This window comes from Equus asinus, chromosome 29, assembly GCF_041296235.1.
Source record: "Equus asinus isolate D_3611 breed Donkey chromosome 29, EquAss-T2T_v2, whole genome shotgun sequence".
In the NCBI taxonomy this organism is placed as follows: domain Eukaryota; kingdom Metazoa; phylum Chordata; class Mammalia; order Perissodactyla; family Equidae; genus Equus; species Equus asinus.
Window position 1 is genome coordinate 23,102,601 of NC_091818.1, and position 19,555 is coordinate 23,122,155.

Consider the following 19,555-nt stretch of genomic DNA (forward strand, 5'->3'; position numbering starts at 1 on the left):
GAGAATTTACCTGTTGGTCTATAAGAAATTCCAATATTTTTAATTTCTTAGTTTTGGATATAAAGTTGGGAGAAGTAAAGCCAGTGATTAGATGCTGGCCATACTTCTGACCTCTGAAATTTGAAGCTTTAAAGCCTGTCTTAAGCTATTATAAAGGATTTGCCAATATGAGTGTCACCAGATTTATGTAATTTTGCTCTCCATCATGAAAAAGTGGTAAGGTCTTTTTTATTTCAAGGTGCTCCAAATAAATACCTTTCTTTTCTTTCCTAGGTCTCTAAAGAAAAAAAAGAAATCAAGAACTACCACAAATTGCTGAAAAAATGAAAATTTGCAAAAAGAATTAGAATTCTCGTTTCATTCAGTGAGGATCTTGGTTACCTCAAGTAAAAGAATACTTGACACAGACAAGACGGTGTTTTATTATTTGGGGGAGAGCGTTAGAAATTACAGTTCATTGTGCAATCATAAAGCTTTGTTTTGTTCTTAACACTAATTTATACATTCTGAAAAAGGTCAGAGAATGTTACATACGGAGAATTCCTCAAATGCTAGGTTTCAGCTGAAAATTGTAATGGACTTCACTTCTGAAAATTGAAATTTCAGGTTTAATGGCTAATGGAAATCATAGAATTGATAAAATATCAGAAACATGCACTTAAAATATTAAAAATATAAAATGCTGAAGTTCTATATCACCACTAATGTATGATTTAATATGTAGCTTGATTCATTTTACATTAATCTCAGATATTAAAAAGGACTCCTTAGACCTAACTGAGTCTCTATGTCTTCTAAATCACTTTTAGAGACAGAATCTCATTTGGTCCTTACAACGATTCTATCGGGTAGTCACGGCACACTCATTAGATGAGGAAACGAGGTTCAGGCTAGGCCCGGGTTTCTCAACCTTGGCCCTGTGAACACTTTAGCTGGATAGTTATAGGTTGTGGGGTGGCTGGTCCTGCACATTTTAGGATATTTAGCAGGATCCCTGGTCTCTACCCACTAGAGACCAGCAGCAAGTCCGCATCCCACCAGTTGTGACAACCAAAAATGTCTTCAGACATTAAGAAATGTCCTTTGAGGGGCAAAATGTCCCCTCATTGAGAATCACTGGTATAGGCCCCTGGTCACACAGCTAGTGGCAAAGCTGGAATGAAAACCAAATCCTTCAGCTCCTCAGCACAGAAGCTCAGGCCTCTGATGATGCTGCCTATGACCTGTACCCTATGCTACCATGTGGGATCTCCCAGCCGACAATAGAACTTCCAGCCACAGGTAATAGTTACCTTCTCTTGCAATACAGAATCATCTGCGTGAACAAAATGCCTCCCTCCTAGGACACCCAAGTAATTCTCTCTCCTATTTTGTTTCCTATAATTCTTCTGACACATTTTTATACAAACTGCACATGGAAACTTAAAAAAGAAATCTACATACCGCTTTATAAAGTTAGCAAAAAGTATCCGATGTGAGTATCCTAGCCTTCGAATTCTTGCTGTTTCCAGAATTCCCGTGTAGCGAAGTTGTAGCAGAACTTTCTCTTTGTCATATTTTCTCGCCTGACGTTCATTATTTGGTTTGATGCAACGGACGAAATGAGGTTGGCCCACCACCATTTTAGACAGCAAATCCATCAGAGAATACTATAACATGCAACAAAAAGAAATTTCCCAGGGTAGCAGACAAAAACCTAACTAGCAGGTCTTTCTTTTTATCATGAGAATAAAATCTGAAAGCTGAATGTTACAAATGCTCGCACTAATTCACAGAAGAGAAATCTGTATTAATGAAAGTTTTATTTATAGTATATTTTTTAAAATGCAGGTTTACTCACAGAAATGTAAATGCAATAACTAAGAACTTAGCTATTAAAAGGCTGCCTATAAATTTTTAAGGCAACTTTAATTAATAGATAAAATTATTTTTTATACAGTCTGTTTGTAAGTAATTATATTCTCTCAGGGAAACTTTCTGAATTGCATTATTTAGGCACACAATCTGCTTTCCTGCTTACACTGCTAATATCCTTGCCTAACTCTTTCTTTAGAGAAAGTATGTAAGTAAACACTTTAATCCCTATCAGAATCATCTCCTAGTTTAACATAAGGACTGAGAAGTTAATGCAGTTTAATATATAGGACACGGTTATAAAAATAAACAAATCCATTTAAGTACTCTAATCTGCTCTCGTTTGATAATTTTCTTATTTTGGAAGTTTTTTAATTGCACAGATATGAAAACTGCATTCTGCAGCAATACCTTACTAAAACAGCCGCCAATTACTGGTCAACTAAGTACAACATATTTGGATAATCATGGTTCAACTAAAAGTGCAACCCCACAAAACTAGTATGTCAAAGACCAGGATTACAAATTACTGGCAAGGAAAAAAAATGTATCGACATAGATAGCTGTTGACAGCTGGATCTCTTTTAGTGTTGGAAATATAAAAGCTGACATTACAAAGCCAGTGCAAAGCGAACAGTGGAACTGGGCAACTGACAAAGCACTGGATTTGCATGGCTTCCCCTTGGGCACCCACACTCCGATGAGATCTTCTTCAAACAGCTGGGTCTGCCACCTTGGAGCCCTTTATCATTACGTTTATCGGTGAGTCATCATTCCTTTCGTCATGCAAACACCTGCCAAGCACTGGAGATACAAAGGTGATCTGCGTGCCTGGTGACATTCTGAGTAAGAGCTGACTGTAATTTACGCACTGGTTTTTCTCAGGGACCAAGCCAGAGTTCATGCGTACTATGTTCATTCTTCTCTGCAGAATGAAAAATGACTTTTAAAATATATTACATACTACACATGGAATTATCTTCTATCGCCTTCACCTCAGCCTGAGGAGTAAAATGATTTTATGAACTAATGATTTAAAGATATACACGGTGTTTGATGTCAACAACAGTGGCAGGATTATGGTCTTGGATAACTCAGTTAAAAAAGAACACAATGTGGCCGTAAGTACTCTCGGTGATTCAACTGTGGTGCGGTCCTGATGTGAGCTGAATGCACCAGCAGCGAATGTGAGATATGAAGCATATAAATGTACTAGGTGCTACTCAAAGATGAGTAAGCACATACTGGCTCTTATGAGCTTAGGACTTGAAAAATATTTACTAAAACTATCCAGCTATTTTTAAAAGTATTTTTTGATTCTGTTAGGGAACTGGATTTATTCACTAAACACTTACAGTAAATTTAACCCAAACCCCCCTCCCCCATTAAATTAGTCATGCTTCATTTAATGAAGGGGATGTATTCTGAGAAATTCGTCCTTAGGCGATTTCGCTGTTGCGTGAACATCATAGAGTATACTTACAGAAACCCAGATGGTATAGCCTACTACACACCTAGGCTATAAGGTATTCATCTTATGGGACCACCGTCATATATGTAGTTCATTGTTGATCGAAATATCATTATGCAGCACATGACTGTATAACTATTAATAATTTCCAAGTTTTAGGTGATATTTTCTTCATTTTCATTGGCTGGTTAATAAAATTTTATCAAAAGAGACAAACAGAACTGGAACCAATATCAAGGGCAAGGTTACCTAGAGTTCTCCAGAACACAGAGAAAATAAAGTGCTTCTTTTCTTTCCTTTCCCCCATAGTGTCCAAGGAAGAAAGGTCACCTTGATGCTATGCTAAGGACACAGTGACTCACTTCCTTGGCATGTTACTGTGCTTCTCTGGTGTCCCTTCTCCTTGCCCCGCTCCTACACCAGTTCTATTTTTCTTTTGAGGTTTGTCAGCTCGTCTATGTGCAGGGAGATATGGAATGGAGATGAATGCTCAACCCCGCCCCATCTGTCTATCGTAAAATCACTCAGGAGTGGGAAGAAGAACTGACGGGTATCATAGCATCAAATTAAAAATCCTTTTAAGTTTTATTCTAGTGGGACTGTGTTTGGTTCTATGGGCAAATTTTAATCAAGCTGTAGAACTCCACTATGATCAACCTGCTATATGATAATTTTACAGATAAAATATCAAAGCACACCAAGCCACAGAGTTTTGACTGTATATTCTAATATGTCATATATCTAACGAACAGAAAATGAAATACAATAAAAATCCTCTTTTGCTAATAGCACTCTGACATTTGTTACTAGCTTTTAATCTGTAACTTTCATTTAGAATAACATCCCTAAGCGCAACACATCATAATTTAATATCTTACTCTAAAATATGATGCTACTGTTTGTGTTTTCATGTTGGTCGTCTCTCTGGCACGACGTGTGGCTTCTCCAATTTCACCCTAAGAAGACCAAGGGAAACAGAGATGTTTCAGTGCTTATGGTACTTTATGATCTACAGGGAGCACGTGGTTATCATAGTCCAGGCTTTCATACACACAAAAGAACAAAATGTCATTGATAGTTTTACTTTAAGGTAATTGTTTTGCTAGTCTCATTGGAATTGGAATTGGTCTGGCATAGCATGTGATTATCTTTGAATTAGCTAATACATTTTAGTTGGTCTTAGTGTAATACTAACACGAGCTATAAATGATGAGTTAGGAATATATCAGAAACGCATGATTATTCTACTGACTAGCAGTAATATGAACATAACATAAATATCTGCTCAAGCAGAAAAAAAAGATCAGAGGGAGAAAAACTAAGGAAAAGGCTATTTATTTTTAGGAGCACAAAACACTGCCATTGTAAAGGTTAGGTTCTTAGAACCGCTGCCACGAACAGTGCACTTTCTTACCTTTGTCAGGTCGGTTCTTTTCTCTGAAGTCCTCATTTGATAATTTGTTATATTTTGAGTTTTTAAACGTGGCAGGTTACCTATGGGAATGTAGATAAAATTAATTTACCTTTTAGAATCATTTATAGCTAGAAGATATACCCCATTTACTTAAATGTTAAAATAAACATTGTTGACCCCACAATATTCAGACTCACATGCTTAGTTAACTATTTATTGAGAAACTCAGGGATAAAATAATACGTGAAAATTTGTAACAAATTTTAAATTCAGAAAAACTCCACCTTGGAGAAGAGAAAAGGTAGGGTAAATGCTGGATTTCCTTTGAATTGCTACAAGATATAGGGTGATTATGATAAACGGAGCAATTTGCTGCTTTTTTGTGTCTGTTAAATGGCATACGAGATTTTCTTTAAGGCAAAAGTAAGCTTTACAATGGGCCTTAAAAATCATGCAGATCATTAATTCACATGAAGTGGTTATAAGCAAACCAAGTATGGTTGAGAGGATGGACATTTTCAACCTAACACTCAGAAACAGTGCCTGGTGCTTGGGCTACACAAAAGTACACAACCCAATGCTGTGAAAAAATTATGATGTAGTGAAAAGATTATGGCCTTGGAAGCCAGGAAGACCTGGGTTTGAATACCAGCTGTAATACTTAAATTGTTTTGCCCATGGATCATTTACTTAGTCTCTGAGTTGCAGTCTGAATCTATAAAATGGGGATCATGATGCCTACCTCACAGAATTTTGATACATGATAATATGTCTGGCACATGGTGGGTGCCTGGAAACATTAGTTCACTTTCACTGGTCTCCCATCTCCCCCAAGCACAATAAACTAACCAACCCACAATCCAAGAGTTTATCATCCTAATGGTAATGTTCAAAATGTCTCCAGAATTCAGTATCACTTCAGGAAGATCAGTCTTCTTCACTCTCATTCTTTTAGATGACAAATACAGGCCAATCCCACACATTCTTTGTGGCTGCAAAGACTGGCTCTGAGATGGTGGTACAGGAATGAAGCCTGCCTGGGATGTAGCTGGCAATGCCTCTGCTCTGCTCACATCCCTCTTCCCTCGTTCCCCCAGGAAAAATGCTGAGAGGGGCGTGTGGGATGACTTCGTGCTGGGCTGAGACTGCACACGACACTCTTCAGTCTTCAAGCCTGAAACTTACTGAAGACCGCAGAGTGGACAGAGAGAGTAACCGGTGATCTTCAGAGGAGCAGCTCCAGGAATCTCACTTATTGTTCTCTCTCTTTTTTAAGGATTACCAGGGAAAGTTTTGGAAAAAAATTACCACAGACTTGGAAGTTTCTTGGAAGCATGATGAATCCACAAAGTTCACATTAATTAGGATAGACTGAGTACTTAATAGATACCATTAACTTAACATTAGCCAAGTAAGAAGCAAAATTTTAAGTCTATCTGGAAACTTAAAAAAGTAGAGGAAATTCAGTAAAGGATTAATCATTTCACTTTAACAAAATTTATACATTAGTTATCAAATTATTTAACAAAATAAACAAAAGCCTTTTAAAAATTCATCTCTGCATATCAACAAGAAGTAAAATGAGCACAGATCTAGATTTCAGAAAATACATCTAGTTTGCTTTTATTGTTGGCCTGATGAAGAAACCTGTCATAAACCAAACTAGAGATGTGAGCTGCAGGGATTTGTGATGGCTTTTCCCCTAATAATGGCTAAACTACATTTCATAGTTGAAGCCAAACACGGAGAAGGCCAGGGTTATTTTAGCATCTTGGAGACAGCATAATATAGAATTGAAGAACCTGAACTTTCAAGACTACTTCTAAGACTTCCCAGTGGGATAACATTAGGAAAGATGCCCAACATTTCCAAGCCTCAACATCTCATCTGTAAAAGTAGTACCTTCTTATAATGTTGTTATTAGGAGTAAACGAAACTACTTAGCACAGTGGCTAGCACACTGCAATTTCTAACCAAAGCTATCTATTATTATTATTATATGTTTGCCTATCTAAGTGAATATAAAGCCCAAATGCCTTTGATAGCTTTGAAGTTCTCAGGTACTGAAACACCTTTGACTATGAAGTGCTTCTCTTCTCCCCAGCCCACTAGACACTGTTCTGCTGATAGTCAGGAGGCATAATATAATATCGAGAACCTGACTGCATATTTTATAAGGGTGGAAAACATGAAGTTAGATGTATAGATGCTTCTGGTGGATATAGAAAGAGATGATGATTGTTAAAATCAAAACTAAAGCCTTTTGCTTCTGGGCAAGATAAAGTAACAGACTGGATTAACCGAAATAACAAAAAAAATACAAAATATAGGGAACAATAGGGTTCTTTTTCCTTCCATTTTTTTTAAATTGTAGTAAAAGACACATAACATAAAATTTAGCATCTCAACCATTTTTAAGTGTACAGTTCAGTGGTATCAAATACATTCATAATGCTGGGCAGTCACCACCACCATCCATCTCCTTAGCTCTTGTCATCTTGTAAAACTGAAACTCTATACCCATTAAATACCATCGCCATTCCCCCCACCCCCAGCTCCTGCAACCACCATTCTCCTCTTTATCTCTATGATTTTAACTACTCTAAGTACTTTATGTAAATGGAATCATACAGTATTTGTCTACGAACAACAGCTTTCATAAACTGTGCATCAAGCAGTACAGGAAATCAAGCCCTGAGAGAGGGGAACAAACGAGGTGAGGCCTATGATTACCCCAGCTTCTGTCTGAAGAGGTTTTATGCTGCAGTGCAGGAAGGGGAACCCAAGTGAAGCCTAGGGGAAAAAAACAGATGCACCCAACAGAAAACAAATAGCAAGGTGGTAGAGTCAAATCCAACCATATCATTAATCACATTAAATGTAAATAGTTTGAGCACTCCAATTAAAAGACAGAGATTATCAAATTGCATTTAAAAAAGCAAGGTCCAACTATGTGCTGTCTATAAAAACCCGCTTTAAACATAAACACAAAAATAAGCTGAAATTAAAAGTATAAAAAAGATTTACCATTCAACCACTAATAGTAAGTAAGCTGGAGTCTTCATATTAATATCAGGCAAAGTAGATCTCAGAACCAAGAATATTACCAGGGATAAAAAGGGCCATTTAATAATAGTAAAGGGGGCTATTCATCAAGAAGATATAACAATTCTAAGTGTTTATGCACCCAATAATAGACCTTAAAATTACATGAAGCAAAACCTGATATAAATAAAGGAAAAATAGATAAACTGACAATTATGGTCAGATATTTCAAAACTCCTCTCTCAGTAACTGATAGAACCAGGAGAGGGAAAACCAGCAAGGATACAGAAGACTTGATCAATACTATCAATCACGTTGACCTAACTAACATTTATAGAACGTTCCACCCAACAACAGCAGAATTATTTTCAAGTGCAAATGAAACATAAAACAAGACAGACCATATTCTGGACCATAAAACATGTCTCAGCAAATTTAAATGGATTAAATCATACAAAGTATGCTTTCTGAGCACTATGGAATTAAATTAGAAGTCCATAACAAAAAGATACCTGGAAAATCCTAATATATTTAGAAATTAAGCAGAAGACTTATAATAACCCATATATATGAATATATTAGAAAAGAAGAAACATTTTCTTAAACCACTGATCTAAGTTTCCACCTCAGAAATCAGAAAAAGACAGAATAAAACCCAAAGTAAATAGAAGAAAGGAGGCAATAAAAAGCAAAAAACTCTACAAAATAGAAAGCAAAACCAATAGGAAAAAAAATCAATGAAACCATAAACTGGTTCTTTGAGAATAACAATAAAATTGATAACTTTCTAGAAAATCTATCAAGAATAAAATGAGAAAGGACACAAATTATCAATATCAGGAATGAGAGAGCTGACATAACTTCAAGATCTACAGATATTGAAAAGATAATTAGGGAATATTATAGTCAACTTCATGTAAATACATTTGACTACACAGATAAAACAAAGTTCTTAAAAGACACAACCTATTAAAGCTCATTCAAAAAATTAGATAAGTTAAATAGCCTTATGTTTATTAAAGAAATTGAATTTGTAGTCAAAAACGTTCTCCCCCCCAAACTTTTCAGGCCCAAATGGCTTCACTGATGAAGTCTACAAAGCATTTTAGGAAGAAATAATACTCATTCTACTTTTCCTGAAAATTAAAGCGGAGGCAATACTTCTCAATTAATTCTATGAGGCCAGTATTACTCTGATTCCAAAGTCAGAAAAAAATTAGAATAAAACTACAGTTCAATATCTCTCATGAACATAGATGCAAAAATTCTTAACGAAATGTTAGCAAATTGAATCCAGCAACAAATAAAAAGTCTAACACATCATGACCATGTCGGGTTCTTCTCAGGAATAAAAAGTTGGTATAACATTTAAAAATCAATCAATGTAACTCACCATATTTGCAGATTAAAAAAAAAACACAAATGGATGACCATCTCAATAGATGCAGAAAAAGCACTTGGCAAAATCCAAACAGGCATGCCTGATAAAAACTCAGCAAACTAGGAATAGAAAGAAACTTCCTCCTCCTGATACAGGACTATGAAAAACCTACAGCTAACATCACACTTAGAGAAAAACTGAATGCTTTTCCCCCAAGATCAGGAATAAGACAGGAATGTTCACTCTCGCCACTTGTATTCAACATTGTATTGGCGACTCTAGCCATCTAGCCAGGCAAGATGAAGACATAAAAAGTAAACAGAATGGAAAAGAAAGAGCAAACTTTAGTCACAGATGACATGATCATCTATGTAGAAAATCCTATGGAATCTACAAACAAAAAGTTACTCTAATAAACAAGTTTACCGATGTTGCAGGGCAAAAGATCAATATACTAAAATCAACTGTATTTCTATGTACCGGCAACATACAGAATTTGAATTAAAAATTACCATTTATAATAGCCTAAAAGTGATATACGAGCAGATAATTTGACAAAAGATGGGTAAGACTTGTACACTGAAAACTACAAAATATTGCTGAGAGAAATTAAGGAAGTCTTAAGTAAATCGAGAGCTATACTATGCTCCCTGATTGGAAGAAACAGTACTGTGAAGACAGCACTTCTCCAAAAATTAATCTATAGCTTCAGTGCATCCCAATCAAAGTCTCAGGATTTTTGGTAGAAACTGACACGTCCATTCCAAAATTTATATGGAAAAGCAAAGGAATTATAATTGCCTGAACAACTCTGAAAAAGAAGAACAAAGATGGGGAACTTATACTACATGATTTCAAAATTTTTTATAAAGCTACAGTAATCAAGAAGTTGGTGTTGCCATAAAGACAGACCAATACCAGCGACACACAATAGTGAGTCCAGAAATAGAATACAGTCAATTGATTTTCAACAAGGGTGCTTGAGCAATTCACTGGGGGAAGATCAACCTGTTCAACAAATGGTGCCAGAACAATTGGATAGGGGCAGCGAGGAGTGGAGGGAGGGATTACAGAGTCACGAGGAAACATCATTTGGGGGTGACGACTATGTCCACTATTGATTGTGGTGATGGTTTCACAGGTGTTTACGTATGTCAAGAACTCATCCAATTTTACCATCAAAAACTCTTCCAGTTTTACTGCCTAAATATGTGCTGTTCATTGTATGTCAGTTATACCTCAATAAATCTATAAAAAAAGAAATGAAGAGAACAATTTTAAACTCCACTAAAGAAAACAACCCAAACTAAATTTTTTTTACTTAAAAGCAAATGCAAGGATTATATGATTGGGTGGAGCAAAGGCATGTGAGTTTTTAATCAATAAGGCAGAGCTCACTAAACCTGTAGAACCTCAAAGAACAATCCAGAAGCTGCCCAGTCCTGAAACAGCAGGCAATTCTGAACTTTGGAGGTGAGAGCATTCTTCTACTGAGTAGCTAGGATAGCACCACATTTCTTGGTGAGTGCTTCAAACACTTTTCTTTAAACAAAAACCTAGCTTCCTTATATTCATTTTTATGTTTTCTTCAGATGGTTTGGGCAGAGGATATTAACAAAGATATACTTAGTGAGCTGAAAACAAACCAACACGAAAAACTGAGGATGATACTCATGAAAATCAGTCAGAAACTACTTGATTGGGCCCGAGGAACCTTCTCAGTTAAAGGAAATTGCCTTAGCTTACCTGTTTTAGTCAGAGGGTGGTTGACTAGCTGCCGAATTACACTGTTTTCTGATGACCTCAAAAGCAGCACGATATCAGTTGGAAGAGTGTCTCTATTTTTAGCTAAGAACCCACTTGCATTATAGAAGACCTGTTGATAAAGTATGTTATCATCATTATCACAATCGATGTCATCATCATCATCGTTATCAACAGATATTTATTGAGAGCTGACTCTGTGCTGAGTGACAGCTATACAAAGATCTATGAAGGCAGTCTTTTACAACTTGGCCAGGAAAGCAAACCTCTCCAGGTTTACGTCATATCTTGTCAGAGAAAAATCTGTGTCTCACTGATTCTGCATTGAAATCACCAAAGACGTTTGATTCCTCTCATTTCTTCTGTTGGAAATTTGGTGCACTTCCTTTCTCCATTTAGAGAGTTGGGGGCGGCAGTAAGGTAGCACCCTGGGGCCACCAAGGCATTCTCATTTTTATGATAATTGATTCACCAGCAGTGAATTGGCCATTATAGAATTTTGTCTCAGTAGTAGCGTGGTCTAGATATGCTGTGGGCGTTTGTGTTTCTGGCACTTACAAATAATTTTAAGACTTTCTTTCTTTTTTCTTTTTAAAGATTGGCACCTGGGCTAACAAATGTTGCCAATCTTTTTTTTTTTTTTCCTGCTTTATTTCCCAAACCCTCCCCCCCGGTATACAGTTGTATATCTTAGTTGCAAGTCCATCTAGTTGTGGGATGCGGGACGCCACCTCAACGTGGCCTGATGAGCAGTGCCATGTCCGCGCCCAGGATCCAAACCCTGGGCCGCCGCAGCGGAGCGCGCGAACTTAACCACTTGGCCACGGAGCCGGCCCCATAAGACTTTCTAAAGATCGATGTAACCCAAAGATTTCTGTAGGATGAATCCAATATGGTTGTTGCTTTGTGCTGAATTGGGTCCCTCCAAAGTTAATATGTTGAGTTTCTAACCTCAATGTGACTGTATTTGGAGATAGGATCTTAAAGAATGTAATTAAGGTTAAATGAAGTCATAACAGTGGGGCCCTAATCCCATAGGACTGATATCCTTATAAGAAGAGGAAGATCTCTCTCTACCTGCTCACGTACACAGAGAAAAGGCCACATGAGGACACTGTGATAAGGCAGCCATCTGCAAGCCAGGAAGAGTGGTCTTACCAGACACCAACCCTGTTGGGACCTTGATCTTGGACTCGTAGCCTTCAGAACTGTGAGAAAATGAATTTCTGTTGCGTTAGCCACCCAGCCTGAAATATTTTTATCATGGCAGCCTGAGCAGACTAATACAATTGTTAAAAACAACTGGATAAAATGATCATAGGGAATTCTTAATGGATATTTTAAAAGAGGTTTATTTGGAAGATAGTATAATTATTTTATTTTGCTTATGAATTTCTCATTCTATGCTTTCTTTCTTGTTTGTTTTTTTATTTTTTTTTTAAAGATTTTATTTTTTTCCTCTTTCTCCCCAAAGCCCCCCAGTACACAGTTGTATAGTCTTCCTTGTGGGTCCTTCTAGTTGTGGCATGTGGGACGCTGCCTCAGCGTGGTTTGATGAGCAGTGCCATGTCTGCGGCCAGGATTCGAACCAACGAAACACTGGGCCGCCTGCAGCGGAGCGCGCGAACTTAACCACTCGGCCACGGGGCCAGCCCCTATGCTTTCTTTCTTGATTTTAATATCCTCTTAGTCCTCCAATATTTCTAACATCGTTTTGAGGGAAGGACCTGTTATTCTCTGCAGAAGGGAAAGAAAGTGTTCTCTGGGTATAGGAAAACATATGTGAGGTCTGCTCTGGTGTGGGAATGTGCGTGTATCAATACATAAACATTTCTTCCTTTAATTGCATAACAGCCCGTTAGTCAATTCCATCTATCTCGGTTAGTTTAGTAATCTGAGCATACCTTCAGCCCAGCACCTTCTCTTGTCGGGAGAGAGGAGAGACAAAGACTGCAGTGGAGAGAGAAGCACCTGAAGTCCAAAAAGGCAGTTTATATAAAAGGTCCCCAGCTACCATCAAAAGAAGGAAAAAACAGGTACCCACTGCCAGCCAATCTCACCCAAAGCCAAATCTTAGGATCAGAAAAATAGACTCTTTGAGGCTTACCCCTTTCTTTTCTTTCTTATTTTCCCTTAGTTTATTAATAAAAATTCCTCTAGAAAACCTATAACCTTGTGTTTGTCAAACTAAGAGAAAGATTATTTTTTTCACCTTTTCAGGATAGATGCTAGACGTGGATGCCCTGGAGTCGGGGGTGGGGGAGGGGTGGGTTGGCAAAGGATAGGACAGATTGTGGGAAGCTGGAGAGTAGAGTTAGGACGAGATAGGGGCAGAAACAGATGGCCATCCCATTATAAGCATCTATAAATATTTTGGCCCATAATTTTCATGTGTATCTTTATTATTTAACAAAAGACTAAAGAGAAAGTCATAATTCTTCAAAGTTCTTACCTTTCCTGCATAATGGTGAATTCCAAAACAAAGTTCCATTCTTTTGGGCCTCCAGAAGTACTGTGATTTCAGGTTACCTTCGAATTTTTCTATAAGAAAAAAATTGAACTCCAATATGAAGCATGTAGGAGATCTTTCAAAAATATTGATCGACAGAATCATCTCTTTCACCATAAAACAATGTGCAGTGAAAAAAGACAGAAAATTTGACATAGCTAACATATGCAAATTTGGAATATAATTGTAAATGGGAAGGCAAAACACAAGACCATGAATTTTACCATTCCGTTATGATTTAGGGCAGCAGTTCTCAAACCCTAGCAAGCATCAGAATCCCAAGAGGGCCTATTAAAACATAGATTGCTGGGTCCCGATCCCAGAGTTTCTGACTCAGTAGGTCTTGAGTGGGATCCAAGAAGTCACATTTCTAGTAAGTTCCCAGGTGATACTGATGTTTCTGGTCTGGGGACCACATTTTGAGAACCATTGGTACAGGAAAGGGAACTACCTGAGACTAACCAACCAAAGAGGCTTTTGAAACACAGTTTGTTGTGAATCTATGAGCACAGAAATTTGGGATTCTGGCTCTCCTTTCTATTAGAGGAGCTATAAGTTATTACTGATTGCACAGGAAACACAATAGGACCAGAAAGGCAGTTACATTTCTTAACAATTTACCACCTTCAGAGAACTTTTTACTCCATGTCCTAGAAGTAACATTTTAACACCAAAATCAAGTGACTGCTATGAAATGATTTTCCCCGCAACCTTGGGGTTATTTCCTTTCCCATCTAGTGTCGTCCAATCAGAGGACAGAATAAGCGAGTCAGTGAATCAGAAGGAAGCAACACCACCGACTTAATGGTAGGAAACAGACTCTGTATATCCTCAAAAGTAAGTGAGAGAAAATGTGAATCCAGTTTTTCTGTAAGTATTTATTGTACAGAATGAATATCTCCTACCATCAGAAAGCATGGTGTTTCCACTTTAAAAAGTGATTTTTTTCAGGTACCTGAAAAACCTAAAGTTTTTTTTAAATTTAAGGAGTAGGAGTTTTTAAAGGTATTTTAGATGATAATCTTCCTAAATATAGTATACACTTCTCTGCCTTCTCAAACAGAAAAAATGAATATGTTTAATCTTTCTTTGATGACTCAGGATAATTACCATGAACATTAATTAATGTACTGTAACCTAGAGATTATTAAGGTATGTGAAGCTATTTGCCTCTATTAGATAAATGACTAGAACATCACAGATGAATTTATTTCCCTTCCTGTTAACTATCTCCTTTCAAATTCTAGTGCTTTCCTTTTGCCCTGCCCTCAAATTTCTAATTTTGGGCTGGATAATTTCTGAGGTCATTTCTAACATAAGATCCTACGGTTGGGGCTCTGCCATAATATAAGGAGAAGTCAATATCAAAACTTGTTTAATGCAGCACTAAATATTTCACCCTCTTATAAACATTGACTGGTCCAGATATTAGATCCAAAGACTCTTTTTTAACATTATATATGCAGGCTTTGTGACTTTCTCCCAGATCATTAAAAAAATTTTTTTTAATCATTCAGAATTACACGACTATATTCAGAAAACTATTAAGACACTAAATTCAAAACTCACCTATGAGAGTCTGGTCGGTTGCCTTGGGAAATCTACTTTCTTCATCAAGTAGGGATAGTAAACCCATTGGCTTCTGCAGAAACATATCTAGGAGGGGCCGGTTATCTTCGTATTCAATAACTCTAGCATCAACATCTTCATTTAGGTATTCATTCTATAACAGGAAATAATACATACAGAAAAATTCGCTTAAAATTTTGTGACTAATATGTAGCTTGGCACTTATTACCTGATATTCTACTTACACATATTGTAATAATTTGCTCCCTATACCTGGTCCTTACACTGAAGGTATCATGTTGTTTTTTTCTCCCAGCACTGCTAGTTCATTAAAGTCAACACTGATTATACTCAGGATAGTAATGAAAAGTTTCTAGTCTCTAGACTAGAATTAGACATCTTAAGCTTTCAAAATGCAAGCGATTATGTTGTTAATGAGCAGTAATATAACTATGTTCCAGGATTTACAGAATATTAATTAGGTATATCTTAGGGTTACACGTCTCCCAATTTAAGCCTTTTATCGAGTTTCAGAAATGGATCTCTCAAGAACATTTACATAACTTTTCAGTCACGATGACATGTACATTGTTCGTAGAGTGGACAGCTGTGGGTCATAGGGACAACCAATGGATTCAGAACTGAGAACTCACGGGTTCATATCCAGACTCTGCTGCTTAACTAGCCAAGTAATCCTATGAATTTTCTTACTCTATAAGCTTCCATTTTCTCATCTACTAAATGGAGGTAACAATCTCCATCTAACAAAGTAAAGATATCTGGTACATTAATAGCCATTTGCTGTTGAGTATATTATAAGATGCATAAAATAAAGATGATGAACAACAATTACTCTAAGGTCATGGTGCCAACACAACATAGGGGCTGATCTATTTTACAAAACGGACAAGAAGAACTGTGCTACAACTTTGTTCCTATGACTTTGCCTTCATACCGCGCCCCTACCCCAGTGCCACAGTCTGTCAAAGAGGACATACGTGACCTCTGAACTATGACTTGCAGCGATGCTTACATGTAGAGTACTCGCCGGTTTTCAGGTGATAAAGCAACTATCACTGGGCAAGGGGATCAAATAATCACTTGGCAGAACGTTCCGCATCATGCACAAGTTCAAATTGCAGGCTATTTTCATTATTATTATTATTGGCAAAGGAATCTTAATGTGTTTTTAAATTTTTTTATTGAGGCAACGTTGGTTTATAACAATATATAAATTTCAGGCGTACATTATTATATTTCTACTTCTGTATAGACTACATCATGTTCACCACCAAGTCTAGTTGTTCGTATTACTATTATCTAGCCTATATTATTATTTTAATATATTCTTTAATTAATCAAATATTTTCATTAAATACCTTTTAATAGGCACTATGATGGGTGATAAAGACATGCTTAGAACAAATTCCCTTTCTTCAGTGGATTTACAATATAATTTGAGTGACATACATTCAAAATGCAAAGTAACATAGGATAGATAAATGCTATATGCGACGTATTACAAGAGTTCAGAGAAAGAGAGCTTATTTCTGGCCACTTCCTGGAGGAACTCAGCCAATGGCAAGTGGGGCATTTGATCAGCCCAAACTTTTAATCACTACTTTTGGAGCCTCATGGAATTGAAATCTCACGTCAAGGGTCTCACCAGGAAAAATAATTGTATATTTCTAAATAAAACAAAATCTAATACATAAAAATGAGGCAGAACTCGTTCTAAAAGGTAAATCACTTGAAAGACAATCAGTGTATCCAATACAAACAAATGGAAACAAGGTCTTGAAGTTTCACAGCTTTTTCATTGAAGGTGACCTTGGGAGAAGTATGCAGACCTAAAATCACTTTACAGTCAGACACATTATGCTGACAGCATATTACAGTTTAAATGGCAACCGCAAAGTTCAAAAGAGGTTTTGCATGTTTTATACAGAAAGCACATGAGGTTAAGGTCCAAACCAACGCACTTGTCATTTCTATTTGCCTGTGTCAAAATCCACTGAGTGCTTTGTGGCAGGTCATACAGGGCAGAGATGAGTAACTTGGAAAACTAGGAGCTCCTCTTTAAGATACTTGTTAGTGTTATGGACTCCAGGCAAACCAACGGAGAAAAAAAGCTATTACTCAAGATTTATAGAGCACTTTTAGTAAAATGATCATGCCTAAACTTATGCATTTTAAAGCAGTTATGGTCTCAAAATGCTTAGTCGTTTTTAAGCATATGCAGAGAAACGAAGCTCACAGAGCTCTTCAGAAAGTCCTCTGCTACGCCCTGTACGTTAAAGATACATTTAAAGCTGACGAGTAGAGTTATTAAGCGCAGGAAAGCTGAACTGCTTAGCAGGAAGGATTATATAACCCTTACTCTCTTCAGATGGCCTGAGTTCCCTTTCCCAAAATGGTAGACGGATAAGCATTCTAAGTATCTATCAAGGAGGCAAGATAAAGCAGACTTGGATGTTAGGAAACCTCATGCCCTAGTCAGATTCTCCCTTGTTTTTCATTGAGTTTTGAGTGTGAGCTATGAAAGGACACAGCAGCAAGAAAGTCCACGGAAGGTGTACCTCCACAGCTATGGCCTAAACAACAAGCTTAACTATTTGGGCCAAAGTGCCACTGCAGGAGTTATTCAAGATTATTAACTTGAGTCTTCAGACTCACACAGCAGCATGGACTGGTGGTCACCACAGGCTGAGAGAGGCTGCAAGCTTCCGCGTGGCTTCTAACGCAGGTGGAAATTTAACCACAGATTACTCAGCACAGATTAACACCACAATGACTCTCCTCACTCAGGTCTCACCACCGCAGAGAGACCTTCCCCCATCTCCGGGACTAATTCAACTGCTTCCCTTCCTCAGCTGATCACTCTCTATGCCCGGTACCATTGCTCTAAATTTTTTCATGGTATTTCTAGCATGTTTACTTGTTTATTATTCTCTCTCATTAGAAAACTGTATGAGGACAGGAACTTTATTCGCCTCTGTATCTAGGGAAGCTGGGGCATGTTAAATAACTGAGTGTATGGATTGAATTGTGTCCCTCCACCGGCAAATCAGATGTTGAAGCCTTAATCCCCAATGTGGCTGTATTTGGAGAGAGGGATTTTAAGGAGGCAGTTAAGGTTAAACACGGTCAGAAGGGCAAGGTACTAATCCCATAGGACTGGAGTCCTTATAAGAAGGTGAAGACACACCAGGGAGGCGTCTGCACAGAGAAAAGGCCATGTGAGGACACAGTAAGAAGGTGGCCATCTGCAAGTCCAGGAGAGAAGCCTCAGGAGAAAACAACCCTGTCCATACGCTGACCTTGGACTTCCAACCTCCTGAACTGAAAGTAAACTTCTGTTGTTTGTCACCCAGTCGGTGACATTTTGTCATGGCAGTCCTAGTAAATGAATACGCTGAGCTTTCTGGATTCCTTTTGCAAGAGTCATTTTGAAAAGCAGTTTTCCAGATAACGGATTAGGGTGAAAACAATAAATCATGCGTGTGTGTATAATCCTTAATTACTGATTATAAACGAAGTACATGCTCACATAAAATTTAAAATATTGCAAAACCATTAAGACCTTAAAATTCACTTATAAATTCATCTCCTATAGACAATGTCTTAATATCTAGTGGAATCTTTACAGTCTTTTTCTATGCATAATATTTTTAAGAACAGGAATCATGCTATTCAATTTTAATTTTACTGTATTTTCTTTGACAAAAGGAAAATAACATCATAATATAAGCATATACCCATGCAATTAATATATTTTCATAAATATTATTTGAAGGCTACATCAGATGACATCTGGCAGTTCTATTCCATCCTCTTAGCGGAGGACATTTTAAATTACTTCTTTATCTATTTTCAATAGTGCTCTGATGCACAGCTTTGTGCACAAGCTTTTCTGTATTTTGGATGATATCTTTAGGACAGATAGCTGACCAAATCGTGTGAATATTTTACAGGCTCCTGATGGGCATTTCTAGACTGATTTTTTTTTTAAGTTTGCAGCAACGTGCTCTCTAATTAGCTCTGCATAAGCATTCCAAACTTGGAGCATCCTCACCAGCAATGAATATTCTCATTAAAAATTTTTTCTGATATTTTTCATAGGTGAGAATGATAGCCTATTGTTGTATTTGCATTTCTCTGATTAGATCTTAAATTACCTAAGAGGATAGTTTTGGGGGAAATAAAGTGGATATACGTTTAGCACATATTACATACGTAATGCCTGCCAGCCATTATTAGCACTATTATTTATTCTGCAGCAAATAATAGTAAACATAATTTAACTTTTTCTTGGGCTCAGAGACACCATTACACCATCAGTTATTGTGATGTTGCTGCAGATTTGTGAAGCTAGAGATCAGACAGAGCTAAATAAAAGGAAAAGCTTAAGGACTTTGTGGAAAACATCCTTGATGTCCGGTTGGTTTTTGTTCCTTTGTCTCTTTCTTATTTTCCTCTATCTGTCCTCCTGATCACCTGCCTATCTTCCTTAGGAATTCATTCATGAAGCTGGCTTCCAAGTGACTT

General features: G+C 37.2%; 1 protein-coding gene across 20 annotated transcripts in view; it reads right to left on the reverse strand.

Annotated features, from left to right (window-relative positions):
- MYO3A (myosin IIIA) overlaps positions 1–19,555 on the reverse strand; it is a 217,976-nt gene that overhangs the window by 45,066 nt on the left and 153,355 nt on the right. For all 20 annotated transcript variants that reach the window (XR_011499336.1, XR_011499334.1, XR_011499333.1 and 17 more), the window contains 6 exons: positions 15,008–15,161; positions 13,382–13,470; positions 10,912–11,041; positions 4,740–4,819; positions 4,204–4,281; positions 1,444–1,649 (listed from right to left, as the gene is read on the reverse strand). Coding sequence is in view for 16 of the 20 variants with exons in the window: in XM_070501364.1 (XP_070357465.1) it covers positions 1,444–1,649; positions 4,204–4,281; positions 4,740–4,819; positions 10,912–11,041; positions 13,382–13,470; positions 15,008–15,161 (737 nt within the window). In the remaining 4 variants the exon portion in view is untranslated. The remainder of the gene's footprint in view (positions 1–1,443; positions 1,650–4,203; positions 4,282–4,739; positions 4,820–10,911; positions 11,042–13,381; positions 13,471–15,007; positions 15,162–19,555) is intronic.